Source organism: Sciurus vulgaris (assembly GCF_902686455.1).
Source record: "Sciurus vulgaris genome assembly, chromosome: 6".
Taxonomy (NCBI): Eukaryota; Metazoa; Chordata; class Mammalia; order Rodentia; family Sciuridae; genus Sciurus; species Sciurus vulgaris.
In genome coordinates, this window is record NC_136466.1 from 111,262,595 (window position 1) to 111,282,440 (window position 19,846).

The 19,846-nt window shown below is 38.7% G+C and overlaps 1 protein-coding gene across 6 annotated transcripts in view; it reads left to right on the top strand.

The window, feature by feature from the left end:
* Nucleotides 1-19,846, top strand: part of ARHGEF28 (Rho guanine nucleotide exchange factor 28) — a 324,160-nt gene that overhangs the window by 126,296 nt on the left and 178,018 nt on the right. For all 6 annotated transcript variants that reach the window (XM_079145899.1, XM_079145901.1, XM_079145900.1 and 3 more), the window contains one exon: nucleotides 1,231-1,524. In XM_079145899.1, the coding sequence (XP_079002025.1) occupies nucleotides 1,231-1,524 (294 nt within the window). The remainder of the gene's footprint in view (nucleotides 1-1,230; nucleotides 1,525-19,846) is intronic.

Here is a 19,846-nt window from a genome sequence, read left to right on the forward strand (position 1 = left end):
TAACATACACTGGATATGTGCAGTCTAGTGGCAGTGGATACTTCTCTGCCTCCACTTTTAAAGGGTTAGTGTGAGGATAGCAGTAACTGTCTAGTAAACTTGAGATGCTCTTGATCCTGGAAGTCCTGGCAGCAGAGCATCTGGGGAAAAGCTTTGCAGAATAAGGCGGAGCCATTTTTGGGGGGCAGGAGGGCCCTATGAGCCAGTGGTAGCTGAATGGCTTCTGTGTCAGCCTTGATAATCATAGTCACAGTGCTTTGCTGCTACTAATTTCTGGAAATTCTGCCAAAGACAACAGAAAAATGTACTTGAATGGGAGCTCACTAACTTTGGCAAAAAGATGAGAGTGAGGCAAAGAAGAGGAGTGTAAGGAGGGGCAGAGAGCAGGACTTGGTAAGCACCCACACCAGTATTAAGAACTGAGAAGACAGTTATCAGAGAAACTGTTATCAAAAGTCAGGGAGGGCATTGAAGAAATACACATATTTCTGTTGAGTATGTTCATATTGATGTGTGCATGTGTTTTTTCCTGTTTAGTATTCTTTATTTTTTGGTACCAGGGATTGAATTCAGGAGGTCTTAACCATGGGGCCACATCCCCAGCTCTTTTTTCTATTTTTTTGAATTTAGAGACAGGGTCTCACTAAGTTGCTGAGGCTGGCTTTGAACTTGCAAAACTCCTGCTTCAGCCTGCCAAGCCACTGGGATTACAGGTGTGAGTCACCACACCTGGCCTGTTTTGTATTCTGAACCCTTTCCAACTCACATTCAAAGGAACTCCATGGAATCAGGATGAACGTGTGTAATTTTGTGATGCTATCTTATAAAACTATCACCTAAATAAACAGGTAAAAATATATGACTCAGAAAGAAATGTCAGAGAGGGAAAGAGCAGAGGTACTGGAAGCATGCAGTCTGAAGAGGGCCACATTCAAGGTGACAGGCTTGAACTCAGGGGCTGGGGTAGAGGTAAGAGGCGAAGGTAGGCAAATAACTGTGCTTGGTCATGAGAGAAGAATAGACCCTGAGCTCATGAAAGACAGATTTAAAATCAGTAGTCACTAAAAGGACGGTGTCGGCTTTAACTAGGACCACAGGTGTGGCGGTGTTTTAAGAGTGGCGGGCCCTCCCTTCAGTCTGTCCTCCTGGCAGTGCTGCCGCACTAGCTTGAGGCCACCGGGAGAGTCTTCTGCAGACTTGGACTGAGCTGTTCACTGTCTTGTCGTCCAGGCCACCGGCTTCAGGAGACGGTGACGGTGTCTGTGTGCCTCTGCTCGGAGGGCTACTCCCCGGTGACCATGGGCTCTGGTTCAGTGACCTACGTGGACAACATGGCCTGCAGGCTGGCCCGGTTGCTGGTTACCCAGGCTGATCGCCTCACAGCCTGTAGCCACCAGAGCCTGCTCACCCCATTTGCCCTGACGGTGGCAGCACTACCTGCTTTGGATGAGGAGCTGGTGCTGGCTCTGACCCAGCTGGAGCTGCCCACAGGGTGGACTGTGTTGGGGAGTTCTTCACTTGAAGGTGGGTCTTCACAGAAGATTCAGGTGTGCACTCTGAATAACTCTGTATATTAAGTTCAGAATGTCCCTTACTTACATTAATTGTCTGTCTTTCTGGGTGGGTTTTATGTTCATCTTTTATTTGAGCCTTGCTCTGATGTACTGGGCTCCCTGAGGTCCTGAGTCACTCATCTCTGGCTGACTAATGTGGCTCTGTCCCAGGGGTTGTCAGGGAGGTGGAGATGAAGGGCTTTGCTTCAATGGGATGGGACTGTTCCTTTATGGCAGGCTCTTGAAACCAGCTGCTTTGGGTTGTGGCTCCACTTCCCTTGGCAAGTTTTCTTGCTGTGAGAAGGGGACATTGCTGACTTGTTTTCAAATAGGAAACAAGGAAAAAAAAAAAAAAAAAAAAAAAACAACTCCGTGAAAGAGGGAGACTAAAGCCTTTAGAAGAAATGTGGTCATATAAGAAATGTAACCAATGAGTTGACATCTTTAAACATGTCAGTGTCTCCAAGAACATTTTGCATTATATTTGTACTCAGAATTTTAATTGACCTAATGGTTTCTATTTATGGGGTACAGTGATAATTACATACATGGATATCAGGTGTATTGACCAAATTGGGTTATTGGCATTTCCATTTCCTTGGACATTTATCATTTTTTTGGTACTACGTTTGTACTAACATTTGAAATTACTAAAGGCTCTTAATACTAATTATTTGGAATGTGCACATGAGGAGAGCTGTAGATGTTATTGGTCCTAAACTAGGCACATGACTAAGCTGCTCAGTGGGTCCCTCTGATGTTGGCTACAAATTGCACAATTTTATTGAAAATACAGAAATGTTGTTTTTATTGAACACAACATATATTATTGTTGTTTTTCTCTATTCTTCCCATGACCTTAGTTTTGTGATTAGATGATGCTATTTTTAAGAGTTTCTGCTTCCTGATAAATGCTTGTTAGGAGTTGCAAGTTGGCTTAAATTTGATCATGAATGAGATTTGACACGCTACTCTAGGTAAAAGGGTATGATTTTTGGAAACAAGGTTATAGATAGGGCCATAAGCCACAACTAGAGATATTTTTTTCCATTTAATCAGAGTTGCATTGGAATCCCCTGGACCCTTAAGGATATTTCTTATTTTTGAAGACCTTAATTGAGAGAAGTCACAGTGTTGCCAACACTGGGCCATGCCTGTGTGCTGCACTTTGCTGTGAGATGTCTGATTGATACATATGAAGGGGTGGCTCCCTGAGGATGTGGGCTTTTGTCTATTCTACTCTTCATTATTCCTCAGGTTCTAGTGAGGGGATGTGAGATATACAGGGGAATTGCTCTAGTGATATTTACAGGTCTTAGGATAAACTCTTCATATGTTTTGTATGTATGTACACGGGATGTATGTCATGTGGTGAATAATATGTTATATATGTTGATATATGGTTATACATATGATTATATTATGTATTTCAATATAACTTACACACACGCATATGCACACACATACACACCATTTTCTGGCTAAGGAACTTTATTTTCTTAAGCTTCTTGGATTTTTAAAAGACTTTCTAACTAGAATATTGGTGAGTATTTTACATTTTGGAAAGTGCCCCATTTTTACAAAGACACAAAGCACTGGAATGTTTCACCTGTCACTGTGCTCATCAGGCCCATGAATGGAAAGCAACTGTGTCATGGAACTTTGTAACTTCACGTGAATAACTTAAACTCTGAGTGCTTCCAAAATGGGAGTTTGTGTTACTCATTTGCTATATTTGCTTTTCATGTCAAAATTCAGAAATTAAGATATCCTAATGTTTAACCTGTGGGTCAACAACAGCACATACACGTCATTATCCATGTTGGGTGTGTATGCTCATGGTTATTTCTGACAGAAATATGTAACCGAATGGGTTTGGAGAACAATGAGTTGTCAAAAGTAGTCTTGTTGCCATTTCTATGGATTTTTGGAGATGCCTTCCTCCTCCTCCTCCTTCTTTTATGTGCCAGAGATTGAACCCAGCGGTGCCTAACCACCAAGCTGCATCCCCAGCCCTTTTATATATTTTATGTTGAGGCAGAATCTTGCTGAGTTGCTTAGGGCCTTGCTAAGTTGCTGAGACTGGCTTTGAACTTGTGACCCTCCTGCCTCAGCTTCCCGAGCTCCTGGGATTACAGGCATGTGCACCATGCCTGGCATTGGAGATGCATTCTTATTTACTAAGCCTCTGCCTGTCATGATCTTTGATTTACCCATATCCTATATAAGACCTACATATATACCATCAAGGGGTGCTTTCTGGCCCCTGCACTGGTGTTTATATAGGCTATTTATTTATTTATAATTTTTAATTTGTTCTTTTTAGATATACATGACAGTAGAGTATATTTTGACATATTATACATACATGGCATATAACTTATTCTAATTAGGATCCCATTCTTGTGGTTGTTTCACTGGGGGTGTACTCATACGTGAACGTAGGAGAGTCATGTTCTGATTCATTCTACTGCTTTTCCTAGTCCCTCCCCCCTCCCTTCCCTTCATTCCCTTTGTCTAATCTACTGAGCTTCAAGCGTAGACTTGCAACGGAGATTCTCTACATTGTCACTGTCAAGGGATAGGCTAACATTATGTTTTAATCTTCACTCTGAGGTTTGTCATGATCTTAGTGGATTTTGTTCAGTCTAACATGTGTTTAAATTTCTGTATCCACCTTTTCATACCTTAGTTCTGTTATGTGTGTGTGTTATGGATCATTTGTAGATAATGGCCAATGTTAGATCTGTAGGCATGAACAGATATCTTTATCACGATACTTTTGTCAAAATATTCTACTTTTTAAAAAGCAAATTGGGCATTTAGACCGATAATTCAAATATAAATTCTTCTATGTTAGTTTTAATTTTTTACTTTAGAAATTCTACTATATCCCGGGTGAGTGGGGGACCCAGAGGTTTTGTTGCTTTGAACATAAGTTACTCGTTTTATAGTTGGAATCGACAAGAACACTTGATGAAGGCCTAATACGGATGCCCTGTAGTAGCTGGGTTATGTTAGCTTTTTATGATGGACATGACTAAGGGGATGTGTCTATTCAAATCCAGTTGGTAGGGTAGTACTAAATTTGAACTATTTTGTATTTGTTCTTTATCATTTTCAACTGTTTAATTTAGAGTTTTAATCAAAGCAGTTTAGGATCTCTTACATACTCAGATATTTTTCCCCCCAACACATGTATTTTATTAGATTTGTTTGTCTTTGAAGTAGATAAATTATAATAATGAAGTGAGAAATAAACTGAGGGATGGGGTCTCCTGGAGTTGATAGTGGCAATGACTTCAGACGTGGAAAACTGCTTCTTTCCTAGTAATCATTTCTTTTTTAAAAATCTATTGCTCTGTGGTATACTCAAAGATCTGGTATTGTGATACCTCCTGCTTCACTTTTCCTGCTCAGGATTGTTTTGGTTATTCGGTCTCTTATTCTTCCAGATGAATTTCATTATTTCTTTCTCTATTTCTATGAGGAAGGTCATTGAGATATTTATTGGAATTGCATTGAATTTGTATAGTGCTTTTGGTAGAATGGCCATTTTGACAATATTAATTTTGCCTATCCAAGAACAAGGGAGATCTTTCCATCTTCTAAGGTTTTCTTTAATTTCTTTCTTTAGTGTTCTGTAGTTCTCATTGTAGAGGTCTTTTACCTCTTTTGTTAGATTGATTCCCAAGTATTTTTTTTTTTTTTTTGAGGTTATTGTGAATGGAGAGGTTTTCCTAATTTCTCTTTCAGAGGTTCATCACTTCTGAATAGAAATGCATTAGATGTATGTGTATTGATTTTATATCCCGCTACTTTGCTGAATTCATTTATTAGTTCTATAAGTTTTCTAGTGGAGTTTTTTGGATCCTCTAAATGTAGAATCATGTCATTGGCAAATAGTTACAGCTTGAATTCTTCTTTTCCTATATGTATCCCTTTAATTTCTTTGGTTTGTCTAATTACTTTGGCTAGTGTTTCAAGAATAATGTTGAATGGAAGTGGTGACAGAGGGCATCCCTGCCTTGTTTCAGTTTTTAGAGGGAATGTTTTCAGTTTTCCTCCATTTAGATTGATGCTGGCCGTGGGCTTAGCATTGACAGCCTTTACAATGTTGAGGTATGTTCCTACTATCTCTATTTTTTCTAGTGTTTTAAGCATGAAGGGATGCTATATTTTATCAAAAGCTTTCTCACCATCTATTGAAATAACCATATGATTCTTAACTTTAAGTCTGTTGATATGATGAATTACATTTATTGATTTTCAAATATTGAACCAACCTTGCATCCCAGGGATAAACCCCACTCTATCATGGTGCACTATCTTTTTAATATGTTTTTATATGCAATTTGCCAGAATTTTGTTAAGGATTTTTGCATCTATGTTCATTAGGAACAGACACTTTACAGAAGAAGATATACAGGCAATTATTAAATATATGAAAAAGTGTTCAACATCTCTAGTAATTAGAGAAATGCAAATTAAAACAACTCTAAGATTTCATCTTACTCCAATTAGAATGGCTATTATCAAGAACACAAACAATAATAGATGTTGATGTTGATGTGGGGAAAAAGGCACACTTTTATATTGCTAGTGGAGTTGCAAATTGGTGCAGCCACTCTGGAAAGCAGTGTGGAGACTCCTCAGAAAACTTGGAATGGACCCACCTTTTGACCCAGTTTTCCCACTCCTTGGTTTATACCCAGAGGACTTAAAATCAGCATACTACAGAAATACAGCTACATCAATTTTTATAGCAGCTCAATTCACAGTAGGTGGATTGTGGAACCAAACTAGATGCCCTTCAACAGATGAATGGATAAAGAAACTGTGGTATATACATACATTATGGAATATTATTCAGCCATAAAGAAGAATAATATTATGTCATTATCAGATAAATGAATGGAATTGGAGAATATCATGCTAAGTGAAATAAGCCAATCCCAAAAAACCAAAGGCTGAAGTTTTCTCTGATAAATGGATGATGATATATAATAGGGGTAGGGAGGTGGGAGGTGAGAGAAGAATGGAGGAACTTTAGATTACATAGAAGGAAATGAGAGTGAGGAGGGGGTGTTCGAAAAATGGTGGAATGAGACAGACATCATTACCTTATGTACATGTATGATTACTCAAATGGTATGAATCTACATTGTGCACAACCATAGAAATGAAAAGATGTACCCCATTTGTGTACAGTGAATCAAAATGCAGTCTATAAAAATAAAAAAATAAAATAAACTATTTTCAATTTTTTTAACTGATACAAAGAAACAAAATTGTACATATTAATGGGGTACCATGTAATGTTTTGATGTATGTATATATTGCATATATTTAAGTTGGGTTAAACATATTTATTTCCTCAAATATCATTTCTTCTTCATAAAAATATCCTTTCATCTAGCTTTTTGAAGCATACAAGACGTTACTGTTATCTACAGTCACCACTGTATATCAGCACACCAGACCTTCTTGCTTCTATCTCTCTATAACTTAGTACCCATTAATCAACTATTTCTCCTCCTTGTGTCCTCTGGTAGCCCCCAGTGTACTCTCAACTTCTATGAGATCAATGTTCTTAGATTCTACAAGTGAGTGAGATCATATGGTATTTGTCTTTCTGTGCCTGGCTTATTTCATTTAACATAATGATCTCTAGTTCCATTTATGTTGCTGTAAAGGGCAGGAGTTCATTCTTTTTTATGGTTGAATAGTATTCCATTGTGTATGGGTATCACATTTTCTTTTCCCATTCATCAGTGGATGGGTATTAGGATTACTCAATTCTTGGCTGTTGTGAATAGTGCTGCAGTGAATGTGGGGGTGCAAATGCCTCTTTGGTGTAGTGATTTCATTTCCCTTGTACATATACCCAGTAGTGGGATTGCTAGATCCTATGGTAGTTCTATTTCAATTTTCTGAAAAATCGTCATACTATTCAGTGATCATTTTAGCCATACTATTTGCTTATCCAAAAACAATTTGAAATCTTCACTATTCACTCTTATAAAATTATTCATGTTGTTCATTTATTTATGATTTCCTTAGGTCTAAATAGGTACTACTGGATGCGTATGAATTAATTTTGATAATGATTTTGTCTCTCTTATGAGATAAACTCTTATGAGTTTGATTAAAATCTTACTGTGAAACATTACTGCAATTCCCTTGCCTTTTTAGGATAAATCTCTCATTTCTTTTTCTTTTTTAATCATTGAGTATTATTAGGAAGGCCCAGGATCCTGGAGAAGGGCCAGAGTCTGAGTGGAGCATTGTGTCCCATAAAGAAAAGCAGAGCCTCCTCTTGGCCTGCATTTTACCCGTCATTAGTCATAAGGCAACTTCATTATGCCTACGAGGGAAGGAAATATCCCAGGTTTTATTTAATTTTAGGCCATCCATAAAACTGGATTTCTGTTTCATAAAATTAAGCCCATTCTTTCTGTGCAATAGTTTTCATGACAGAAATTTTGCAGGGTCTCAGAGGTCGTCAATTATAGTAAAATGTTGAGAAGTAATATAATTACCCCATGAAATTTCACAATTTATCTATTTTTGTTTGGGGTTCTTTTCTTCTCTTTGGACAGAAACCTTTTCTCAGAGATTGGCATAATGTTGACAATTAGGTTAACTGGGATTAAGTATTATAACGTTTCACATGTTGATACTTAGATGACTTTGGAGTTGAAAGTCATCTTCCCTTCCTGTTCAATCATGCAATTTCTCTGTACTTGTGCTCCCAGGAGCCTGCATGGCCTTCCCAGGGGCGGGGGATGGAGTTGCTGCCAAGGCAGAGGACCCAGGGGGCACATGCCACCTCAGGGCTGATGGCATTACCCCATGAACTTAGTAACTTCTCTCATAGCCTAGGGAGAGGTAGAGCTTGTCCTGGCTACGGTTTCTGATTAAAGAGTAAAAAAAAAAAAACAAAGACCATTTCTTTAAAAAAAAAAAAAAAAAAGGCATATAAAAAAGTCACATGTATTTATACTTATAAACTCGTGTACAGCAAATTCAAGATTTTTTTTCCAGAGTAGATTTTAATTTTGAAAATGAATTTGGACTTCTGCAGTTGACTAGGTGGAAGTAGTTCTTGTGATCAAAGGTCTCCATATAGGTCTTCTTGTGTTATGAAGCACATGTGATTTTTGGTTATACCAACCAAAACACATAACAAAGCTTGGTTTTGTAAAGGTGATGCCAGGAATTGAGTCTTCAGGGAAAAATATTAAAATCTTTAAATAAAACAAAGTTTTGTATGTCAGATTACTTTATTGAACTTAAAGAATTCAACTTTCCTCCTGCCTTTATAAGTGATTCTGTGCATGAAAGAAATTTTGAGGGTAAGGCAGTTGAGCCTTTGCAACCTTTTAACAGAGCTATCTTGGTCTTAAACACAGCTGATGTATTTAGGGAACTGGCTTCTTTTTTTCTGGATATTTGATTGGAGAACTGTACGCAAAGAGGACCAGTTGATAGAATTGGTAGGATGACCTTAGAGAATTTTTCTTTTTTTTGGTACTGGAGATTGAACCCAAGGGCACTTAACCACTGAGCCACAGAGTCTTGCTAAGTTGCTTAGGGTTTTGCTAAGTTGCTGAGTCTGAGTCTGGCTTTGAACTCGAGATCCTCTTGCCTCAGACTTCAAGCCCCTGGGATTACAGGTGTGCACCACTGTGCCCTGTGAGGCTTAGAGAATTTAATATTTTAATTATTAATTATTCCAAAGATCAGATGAAGAGCATGTTCCAGAACTTACAGATAACACTATGATAATTTAACTTGAATCTAGAAATTATAGAAATGATTCGTTAGTGGTGGAACACATGTTGTAAGAAGTCCAAGTAGTGTCTGTTTGTGTGAAAACTAGTTGCAGCATAATGAACAGGTACTTAAAGGAAAAACAGAAATCCTTGTCATGGACTGCAGGTGTAGTGTACAGTGGGAGTAGCATAGTGTGATGCTCTTATGAAGAAGATGGCTGGCACGATGCTTTGGGTCTTGATAATTAGCACCCTTTGAAGAACAGTGTTTGCCTTTCTATGCTTCACAACTCATGAGAGGAGAAAAGGAAAGAAACGCAGAGTCAGAAGGACTTCAGAAGAAAATTTCTAAGAGTGAGAGTTCTTCAACAACTGTTAGGATGTGCCTTGATTGTTTAGTGTTCATGTGGGGAATTCAAAGAGCAATTTTAATGTTGTTTATTATCTGCAGGAAAAGCCACTAAATGAGAATTAGCAGTTCATTATGAAAGACTTAGGGGGATTGACCAGTTTTATGTGACATCTACATCTTGCTTTAAGCTGGTCAAAATAATTACCTTCCTCCTAGAGACCATGAGAAAGGGAATGTGGGGTCCAGCAGAGTTTGACAGATGGGAATATGTGTTTCGCTTTCTTGGAATAGAGAAAAGAGATATGTAGCCAGTAAGAAGCCAGATTTGTTTAACACTAGAGATGGAGCAGGGTTTGTGTTTTTATTCCTGAATATAGCCTGCTGGTGGCTGATATGGAAAGAAAATAGAGGGAGGCTGAGGAGCAGACACATAGACAGGCCCCTCTTCCCTGTTTTCTAAGTCTCATAGACCAGGGAAGGGCGCGTTGAGTCATGAGCCTTGCTTGCTGGCTGGCAGACAACGTGACAGGTCAGCTTTGTTATTCTGCCCCAAAGCTTTATATTGGACGGCAAATTTAAAATGACATCAGCTGGAACACCAGTGGGTAGGAAACCCATAAAAGACAGACTTATTTCAAAATACATGTTTTCAGCTTTTAAGTTTTGAAATTAATGCATAATGGGTAATAACTAATTCCAAGGTGTGTGTTTTTCTTGGAAACCGTTACATTTTTGTAAGCAATTGTGTGTACATTCAATATCGCTTTCTGGCCTTCTCTCACTTCTGATAGTACCTACTAGGACAAATACATCAACTTCTTTTCTGACATATTAAGCTGATAGTTTCTTCCTGGGTTGCTACAGTAACTCATGGGGTGAATACTGATGGTGGGGAGAATGGTTTTGGAATAGATCCCATGGTAAACTAATAAAATTATTTCACAATACTTAGCTATGCGTATATATGTCATTTGTGACATTTAAAATCCTTAATTTAAAAATGTTTTCTTTGACTCTTTAGCTTTTAATTTTTTTTTTTTTTTTTTTTTTTTGTACTGGGGAGTGAATCCAGGTGTGCTTAACCACTGAGCCATATCCCCAGCCCGTTGTACTTTATTTAGGGACAGAGTCTCACTGAGTTACTTAGGTTCTCCCTAAGTTGCTGAGACTGGCTTTGAACTTGTGATCCTCCTGCCTCAGCCTCCAGAGCTGCTGAGATTGCATGTGTGCGCCACCATGCCAGGCCTAGCTTTTAATTTTTAAGGAATAGGATTTCTGGCAGTGAAGAATGTAATTAGACTTAAACTCCTCAGAAACAGGATTTTTGCTCCCTTAAAATATATTGGATTTATTTTTCAGCATGTGTCAGTACTCTTATTGAATACTTTCTCGAAGACACAGTATTTTAAAGAAGCAGCAGCAGCTTAAACTCTCCCTTAAAAAAATAAGTTTCCTAGTGGTCTATTGATTCCTTCATTTTGAAGATGTCTGCTTTTTTGTTTCCCACAATCTCTAACTTGGAATGGAACCACCATTTGACCCAGCTATCCCACTTCTTCGTTTATACCCAAAGGACTAAAATCAGCCTATTACAGTGATGCTGCCACATCAGTGTTTATAGCAGCCTGATTCACAATAGCTAAACTATGGAACTAACCTGGGTGCCCTTCAACAGATGAATGGATTAAAAAAAACGTGGTTTATATAAACAATGGAATATTATTCAGCCTTAAAGAAGAATGAAATTATAGCATTTGCTGGTAAATGGATGGAGTTGGAGAATATCATGCTAAGTGAAATAAGCCAAGCCTCCAAAATCAAAAGCCGAATGTTTTTTCTGATATATGGTTGCTAATTCAAAATGGGGGCAGGGGCTAGGGAAGAACAGAGTTACTTTAGGTTAGGTAGAGGGAAGTGAAGGGAGGGTAGGAAGCATAGTAGAGTGAAACAGACATTATTACCCCATGTATATATAGAACTATATGACCAGTGTGATTCTATAGCATGTATAACCAGAAGAATGAGAAATTATTACTCCATTATATATGATGTATCAAAGTGCATTCTACAGTCATGTATAATTAATCAAAACAAATAAAAAAATAAGCTTCCTACTTTTGTCTGGCAACAATAGCCCTTCGACTGGAATAGAGAATTACACATTTACTCTCACATCTAGGAAATAGAACATAGGGATTATATTCAGGTCACTTTTTCTCCTTCAATGATAATTTTCAAGGAAAAAGAATGTAAATGGAAGCTTTTATTTTTAAACACTCCACCCTATTGTGATTCCCAAAGGACTCTGAGCCAGAGAAATTTTGAAGCTCCCTCTGGCCGGCTGTGCCCCATTCCTGCCTGCTCTCCTCTGGGAGTCCTTCAAGCATGGCAGGATGCACACGGTAGCTTTTGATGGCACACGGGAGGCTGAAATGGAATTTGAAAGTGACAGCAGCCAAGGGATCTGCCAGTACTTATCTGGAAGGAAGAAGTTAAGAGTTTTGCTGTTTTCATAGATTTCTTAATGGGATTTGGGTGTTGGCAGTTGTACTTATACTATTTCATTTAAAATGCATATGACGCATGTTTTTTAAAATGACCAATCCCTGGAGGTAAAATGGCCGCGGTTGAAGATGAGTGGGAGAGGCCTGGGAGAAGGGTAGTGCCAGAGCCAGAAGGGGCATGGACTCCCAGAGAAAGGGCAGGGTGCTCTGCTGCCAGGCCCCCTTTATTTGGCTCTGGTGTCCTTATAAGGCCTTGGCGTTGACTCTTAACTGCAAGTCTTGGTGTGGGCATGAAGCTGTGTAGATAGAAACCTCAAGAAGGGAGTTGGGGTATGAAAGATGGTGGAATGAGATAGACATCGTCACCCTATGTACATGTATGATTTCACGAATGGTGTGAATCTACATTGTGCACAACCATAGAAACGAAATGATGTACCCCATTTGTGTACGATGAATCAAAATACAGTCTGTAAAAATAAAAAATATATCTTCTGTAATCCCTCTGTCTGTTCCTACAGACCTGCTGTCCTTCCCTCCCTGTACCTGTGCTTGTTTTTATTTTGCTGGTTTTGAGGGGGGGGAGTGGGCAACACATCAGGCCAACAATGGAGAAAGGCCTGAACCTGGATCCTCATGATTGACACAGCTCACTTTCCTTTTGCTTATCCCCCATGCCTCTCAATAGGTTGCTTTATTAACACTCTTTCTTTTCTTGTCCTCTTTTAAAATCTATTTAGGGCTTTTAATTCTTGAATAGATTTTTCTCCACCTTCCCATCTGCAACTTATAGCAGGAGATATGAGTGCGTGTGGTATTAAATGAATTGATCCCTGAATTTTTAAAAAAGGTGTTTTCCAATTCTTATAATATGACTCTCCTAGGTTTCCTTTCAAAACTTTAAATCTTTTTTATAGTTTTGACTTTTTGCTACTGTTGGCTTTAATATATGTTTTCTTTGACAAGTACACTGACTTTGAGGCTAACTCAAGCCAGCCTTTGCATAAGAGTTAAGAACATAAGTTAAGGAGGCATAATAGTTAAGAACTTGAGTTTTGGAGGTAGAAAAGTCTGGGTGCAAATCCCTGAAGCTCCATTTATTATGAATGAGCTTGGACAATTGCATGATTGTATCAAGCCTCAGTTTCTGCTCCTGTAAGATGAGAATGATTAAGGAACATACATCATGGAAGACTGTCAGGATTAAATGAGACAATGTATAGGAAACACTGAATAAATGTGAATTCTCTACAGAAACAAGGAATGTATAATCATACCATAGTTATTGGCACCTGGTAAGCATGAAATAACTGTGGTTGTGGTAGTTCATTGCTTTGCTTTCGTTCACGCATCTAGATTTTTGGTTACCTTTTTCCCCAGTCTCCCCAGCCTCACACTGATTGGGTAAGCAGCTCCTTTTATACTGGTTTCCTGTGTGGTTGATCCTTCTTACCTTCTTCCCTTCCTCTCACCAGAATACTCTTTGCTTATTGTGCCCCAATGCTGAAGGAGGGCACAAATCTCATACCCTCCTTGGGTTCGTACCCAGAGTGGTTCATACCCAAAGAGTTCAATATCTTAGTCTGGGAATTTGGACACATTTTAGTCAGCTTTTTTGCTTCTGTGACCAAAAGACCTGATAAGAATTATCTCAGAGGAATAAAAGTTTATTTGGGGCTCATGGTTTCAGAGGTCTCAGTTCATAGGTGGCGCCTGAGGTGAGGCAGAACATCATAGTGAAGTGTGTGCAGGAGGAAAGCAGTTTGGGGGAGAGAAGAGAGAGAGAGAGAGAGAGAGAGAGAAGAGAGAGAGAGAGAGAGAGAGAGAGAGAGAGAGGGGGGGAGCACTCCACTGCCCACTGCTCCACTTACCAGGAACAACATATAAACCCCCAAAGTCATGCCCCCTTTGACCCACCTCCTCCAGTCATATCCTATCTACCTAGTGTTACCACCCCGTTAATCCCTATCAGTGGATTAATTCACTGAGTAGGTTATAACTCTCATAATCTGATGATTTCACCTCTGAATGTTCTAGCATAATCTCACACAAGAGCTTTTGAGAGACACCTCATATCTAAAGTATAATAAGACATGAGACTCTGGCACCCAGTGGCAGAGCAGTGAGTGGACCTGGTTCAGCTGTAGATCAGTGACCAGTTTCCTGGTTCTTCTTGAATTCCAGCTAGCTCTGCAGATGTCAACAGACCAGTTGCAAGACGTGATGAGTCCACACTTTTTCTGCTTGTCAATAATACAGTGTAACTGTAGGGTTTTTTCTTTTATCTCCCAAACAAAACAAGGCTCTCTGGAGGGTCAATGGGGAAGGCATCTGAGAACTGCAGCTTACCTGTAGTATAAGAGAAGACCAAAAGAGTGCCTACCTGGTGCACAGTAGGCTGTCATCAAATATCTGTTGAATGAATAGATGGTGGCTGAAATCATAGCCTTGAACAAATACTAACAAATGAAAGAAATTGGATTGCCCAAACTGGAAAGGATTTCTGGCATATTTGCTGCTTAAAACACCTAATGACCGGCCACTGCCTGAGGCACAGGATTATAGCACATTTGTCTTAATGGCACATCTGGTATACTACATGGATGCAATTATAGTGCCTCCTAAACAGGGGGCTAGTTTCCTTCAATTATGCTTTTAAATGACAACCAGAGGAAAACTGTATTCAAACAGACCACATATCCATTTAGTGACTGTTTATTGTAAATTTTTTGTATTAAAAAAATCAGACCGATGTGTACAACTGCTATGTTCCCCTAACATTGGCTTTCAAGGCTCCTGATTCCCCGTTCCATATGATATTTTCATTACAGCCCCCCAACATTCCTGGGTAGCAAGCTGAACAGATATCACTTCCTCTTTACAGGTCAAGCAACTTGAAACTTGAGAATTAAATGGTCTCCCCAAAGTTATAACATGGCAAGTACCTAGGTCCAGGTCTTTCAGTCCTTTAATCTGTTCCCTTTTGCACTCTGCAGCATTGTGTCTGGACTCCTTGTACCTTGCTTTGTCTTTTCAGTCTGGAAATGACCCCAGAATGTGAAGGGGTTGCCATTTGGAATTCTGATAATGACTTTAGTGTTTCAACTGATTTAGTACTAGTTCCACAACTGAAGTATAAGTAGGAGATGCCAGATCATTTCAGTCTTGTACATTTTAGTCTTGTATATCACAATGCAAATTTTTTGGAATGCATGTGTCTGTGATGGGTGTTTTCCCAGATCCTTTTCAGTCAAGGATGATTATAATCTAAGTGTCTTAAATTCATCTGATGCAGAAAAGAAGTTTCAGGAAGTTAAGCATGCCATTATGTTTGCTTCTCTCCTCTTTTTACTTTTTGACAGCTGTGTCTGCTATACTGGTCTTGTGCTCCTTAAAATGTCCTATTTCCATCTTTCTTATAAATAAATGTGTTTCTATTTGTAATTCCTATGTCCTGGATTCATTGACCTCCCATCTTCTGCATGGAAGACTGATTTATGTATACACATACCAGAACCCTGAGCAGACTACATAAAAGGAAGATGCTGTAAGAGTAATCCACTTTTCTTATTCTCATAAGGTTCCTGAAAGTGTCCAAGAGATTGTGTGTGATGTCCATGCCAAATTCTCTCTTCTGCATTCCATCTAAATTTGTGCTAGTATTTTTTCTTTCCTTGTTTATATATTTTGCTTGTCACTTTTGGCATTTTGTAAATATCTGTGAACTTTCAAATCATTATACATGATGTAGGTTAACTTAATTTTACCTGCAGATCAGTTTTCTTATAGGCCAGATATTTCTGTTTACATTCTTAGTGGAAAGGCCTAGAGTTGAAGTTCATCAGACAATGATTTTAGTTGGTTGAATATTTATTTTATTTTGAGAAGCTGTATGCTTCTCAAATCAGGGACTGTGTTTTTTTTGTGTGCACAGAGCTTGGTACATAGATGTGGTCTATTCAATATTTGTCTCCTGAATGTCTTAGATACATAAATTGAGACCTCCATGAATATATATGTAACTTTGGGAATCAGAGTAGAACTTATTTTAATAAGTTTTTTTTTTAATTAAAAAACTATGCTTTAATCTTCCAAAAATTGTGTTGAATACATTTCAGGGGTTCCATTCAAAGGTATAAAACATTACTAAGCCCTACAAAATAGACGTATTTCTGAATTAACTTCAATTTGAAAATATCATTTTCTTGTAGGTTATTGTACTCATCACATTTTAGTTTTAAGATTTTGCCAAATGCTTAATACTGTTTCCTGGCTTAGAAGTAAATAATGTGAATGAATGATAACTCATAAAAATCACAGAAAATCATTGCCATGGCTGTTCTCTGACATTCTTTTTAGCTAATAAATAAATCTTCAGAGCTGATTTCGAACTTGCAATCCTCCTGCCTCAGCCTCCTAAGCCACTGGGATTCCAGGTGTGCACCACCACACCTGACATCAGTGTTTATTTATATGTATATATATGTGTTGCTGAGAATCAAACCCAGTGCCTCACCCACGCTAGGCAAGCACTCCAACACTGAGCTACAATCCCAGCTCCTCAGTGTTTTAAAAAATCATTATCCTCCCTATTGTGTGTGTGTGTGTGTGTGTGTGTGTGTGTATTTATGTGTGTTTGAGAAAGAGAAAGAGGAAGATGGAAGAGAGGGAGAGGGGAGAGAGACCAGAGGCAGAGTCATACACATACCAGCACACCCCAGAAGGACCAGTTCCCTTCCACCTTTCCCATCACATCCTCCCTTTCTCCTCAGAGGTGTTATGCTGACTTTTTTGCTTTTCTTTATAGTTTTCTCCCTAAATATATACATAGGTATATGCATATCTCTCACTTTTTTTGAACTTATTTATTGAAATATATCCTCTATATTCTTTTGTGATTTTAATTTTTCCCTCTCTACCTTATATTTGTTACCTTCTTCTATTAGTCTTTTTTTTTGTTTTTTTAATTATTATTATTTTTTTATTGTAAACAAATGGGATACATGTTGCTTCTCTGTTTGTACATGGCATAAAGGCATACCATTTGTGTAATCATAAATTTACATAGAGTAATGTTGTTTGATTCACTCTGTTATTTTTTCCCTTCCCCTCCCACCCCTCTTTTCCCTCTATACAGTGCTTCCTTCCTCCATACTTGCCCCCCTCCCTAATCCTAACTCTAACCCTAACACTAACCCTTCCCTCCCCCCATTATGTGTCATCATCCACTTATTAGCGATATCATTCGTCCTTTGGCTTTTTGAGATTGGCTTCTCTCACTTAGCATAATATTCTCCAATTTCATCCATTTGCCTGCAAATGCCATAATTTTATCATTCTTTATGGCTGAGTAATATTCCATTGTATATATATACCACAGTTTCTTTATCCACTCATCAATTGAAGGGCATCTAGGTTGGTTCCACAGTCTGGCTATTGTGAATTGAGCAGCTATGAACATTGATGTGGCTGTATCTCTGTAGTATGCTGATTTTAAGTCCTTTGGCCAAGGAGTGGGATAGCTGGGTCAAATGGAGGGTCCATTCCAAGTTTTCTAAGGAATCTCCACACTGCTTTCCAGAGTGGCTGCACTAATTTGCAGCCCCACCAGCAATGTATGAGTGTACCTTTCTCCCCACATCCTCGCCAACACCTGTTGTTGCTCGTATTCTTGATCTTCTATTAGTCTTGAATTCATTTTTATTGTTAGAATACTAATGCTTGATTACATTGCAATTTATTGTATTGCTGATGGGCATTGAGATTATTTCTAATTTCAGACACTTTACATGTTTACGCATGTTTCCTGGTGCACATGAAGCATGTTCTTTGTCAGCATTTATATGTAGCCATGGAACTATTATGAAATGGATTTACTATAAGATACTAGGTTCTTTAAATTTATTAGATGATGCCACTGAGTGTTCCAGAGTAAGTTGTACCAATTTATATTTCAAGCAGTGATTTTGAGTTCTGGAGGGCTTGGTTGATTAATTATTTTATTTTATTTTTAATGGGTTTTATTTTTTAGAGCAGGTGTAAGTTCATGATAAATTTGTGTAAAAGGTACAGAGATTTCCTGAATACCCATTGCCACCACATATGCACATTCTCTTCTCTACTGCTGTCCCCTGCAGCATTGTACCTTCATTGTGATGGATGAACTTTCAGTGAGAGATTAATATTTCTATCTTCCAAGATAAATTTTCTGCCAAGTGAAACTATGGTCAGGCCTTGTGTAGGTACAATGGTGATTCCAAATGCTGACAAGAAAACAAAATCACTTTCTCTTAGTAACAAACAACTGTCTATTCCTGTTCTTGTGACTAAGATGTTCTGAAAGTCTCCTTGGTATGTGCTGCTTTTCATAAATCTTTGCTCACCATAATGTGAAAGCATTTTGTGTGTGTGTGTGTGTGTGTGTGTGTGTGTGTGCGCGCGCGCGCATGCGCATTACTGGGGATTGAACCCAGAGTAGCTCTACTACTGAACTATATCCTTGTCCCCATTTTTAAAAATTTTATTTTGGGATAGGTTCTAAGTAGCTAAGGTTGACTCTGAACTTGTGATCCTCCTGCCTCAGCTTCCAGAGTCTCTGGGATTACAGGTGTGCGCCACCATGCCTGGCAAAGTAGATAACGTTTAAATTCTCATAGGAACTGGGGTCTTTATTGTGACAATTTCATTTTATGGCTAAAGAAGTCGATGACCATCTTCTTTTTTTGAACTTTTTATTTATTGAAATATATCCTCTATATTCTTTAATCTTCTTTCCTTGTCTGGGACAGAGGGACCCTTACTGTGCTGTAATAGGAATGGTTTATTGAATAATACAGCCTGTTCAGTTCCTTTTTGTGTCTGAGTGATTGTGCTTCCAGGATGTTAGAGTAATACTTTTAAATGTTTGCTCTTAGAGCAATTATTAATAATTCTGCCTTGGTTACATTAGTTCAAGTAACTCCTGGTACCAACTAAACAGGAAGACACATATTTATTTGGTAAATTTTTTTTTCCATTTTAATTAAATCACCCCACCTCTGCCAAATTGTATAACCCCTTTCTACAGTTTGTTTTCTTGGCTGTCATTAAGAAATCTGAAACTCTCCAACAAGCAGAAGTATTTATATATGTCATGATGCTTCCTGTTTCAAGCTGTTTGCCCTCTGCTGTGCTCTGAACTCTTGTACTGAACAAGACAGCTATCTCTTACAACACTCAGGTCAGTTTCTTCTTTGTTTTCTTAAAGCATCAGAAGATCCTCTCTTCCTCTGCCTTTCCTCCTCCATGTAAGTGTAGAGGCTGTGTGTGTGTGAGAGAGAGAGAGACAGAGGGAGAGACAGAGAGACATGCAGAGGGTCAACAGTGAGCTGTTCAACTCCACATGTTTACTGTTCTCTCCCATTGGAGATCTGAGGATGGAGCCAGAAGACAGAGGACAGGGAGCTGGAAGCAGCAGGACTGGCTTAGAAGGTTCTCCTGGTAGAGGAAACAGCACGTGCCACCAACTCCATGGGTCAAGTTGAGCACCGTGAACTGCACCCTGGGTTTGAGGGTATTTACAGCAGTGTAGGAGGCACCACAGGGCACACCATCTAAACAGTCGATACCCTGTCTGCCTCTACAAATGCTATTATTTCAAAAAGGAACATGAAGGGTTTA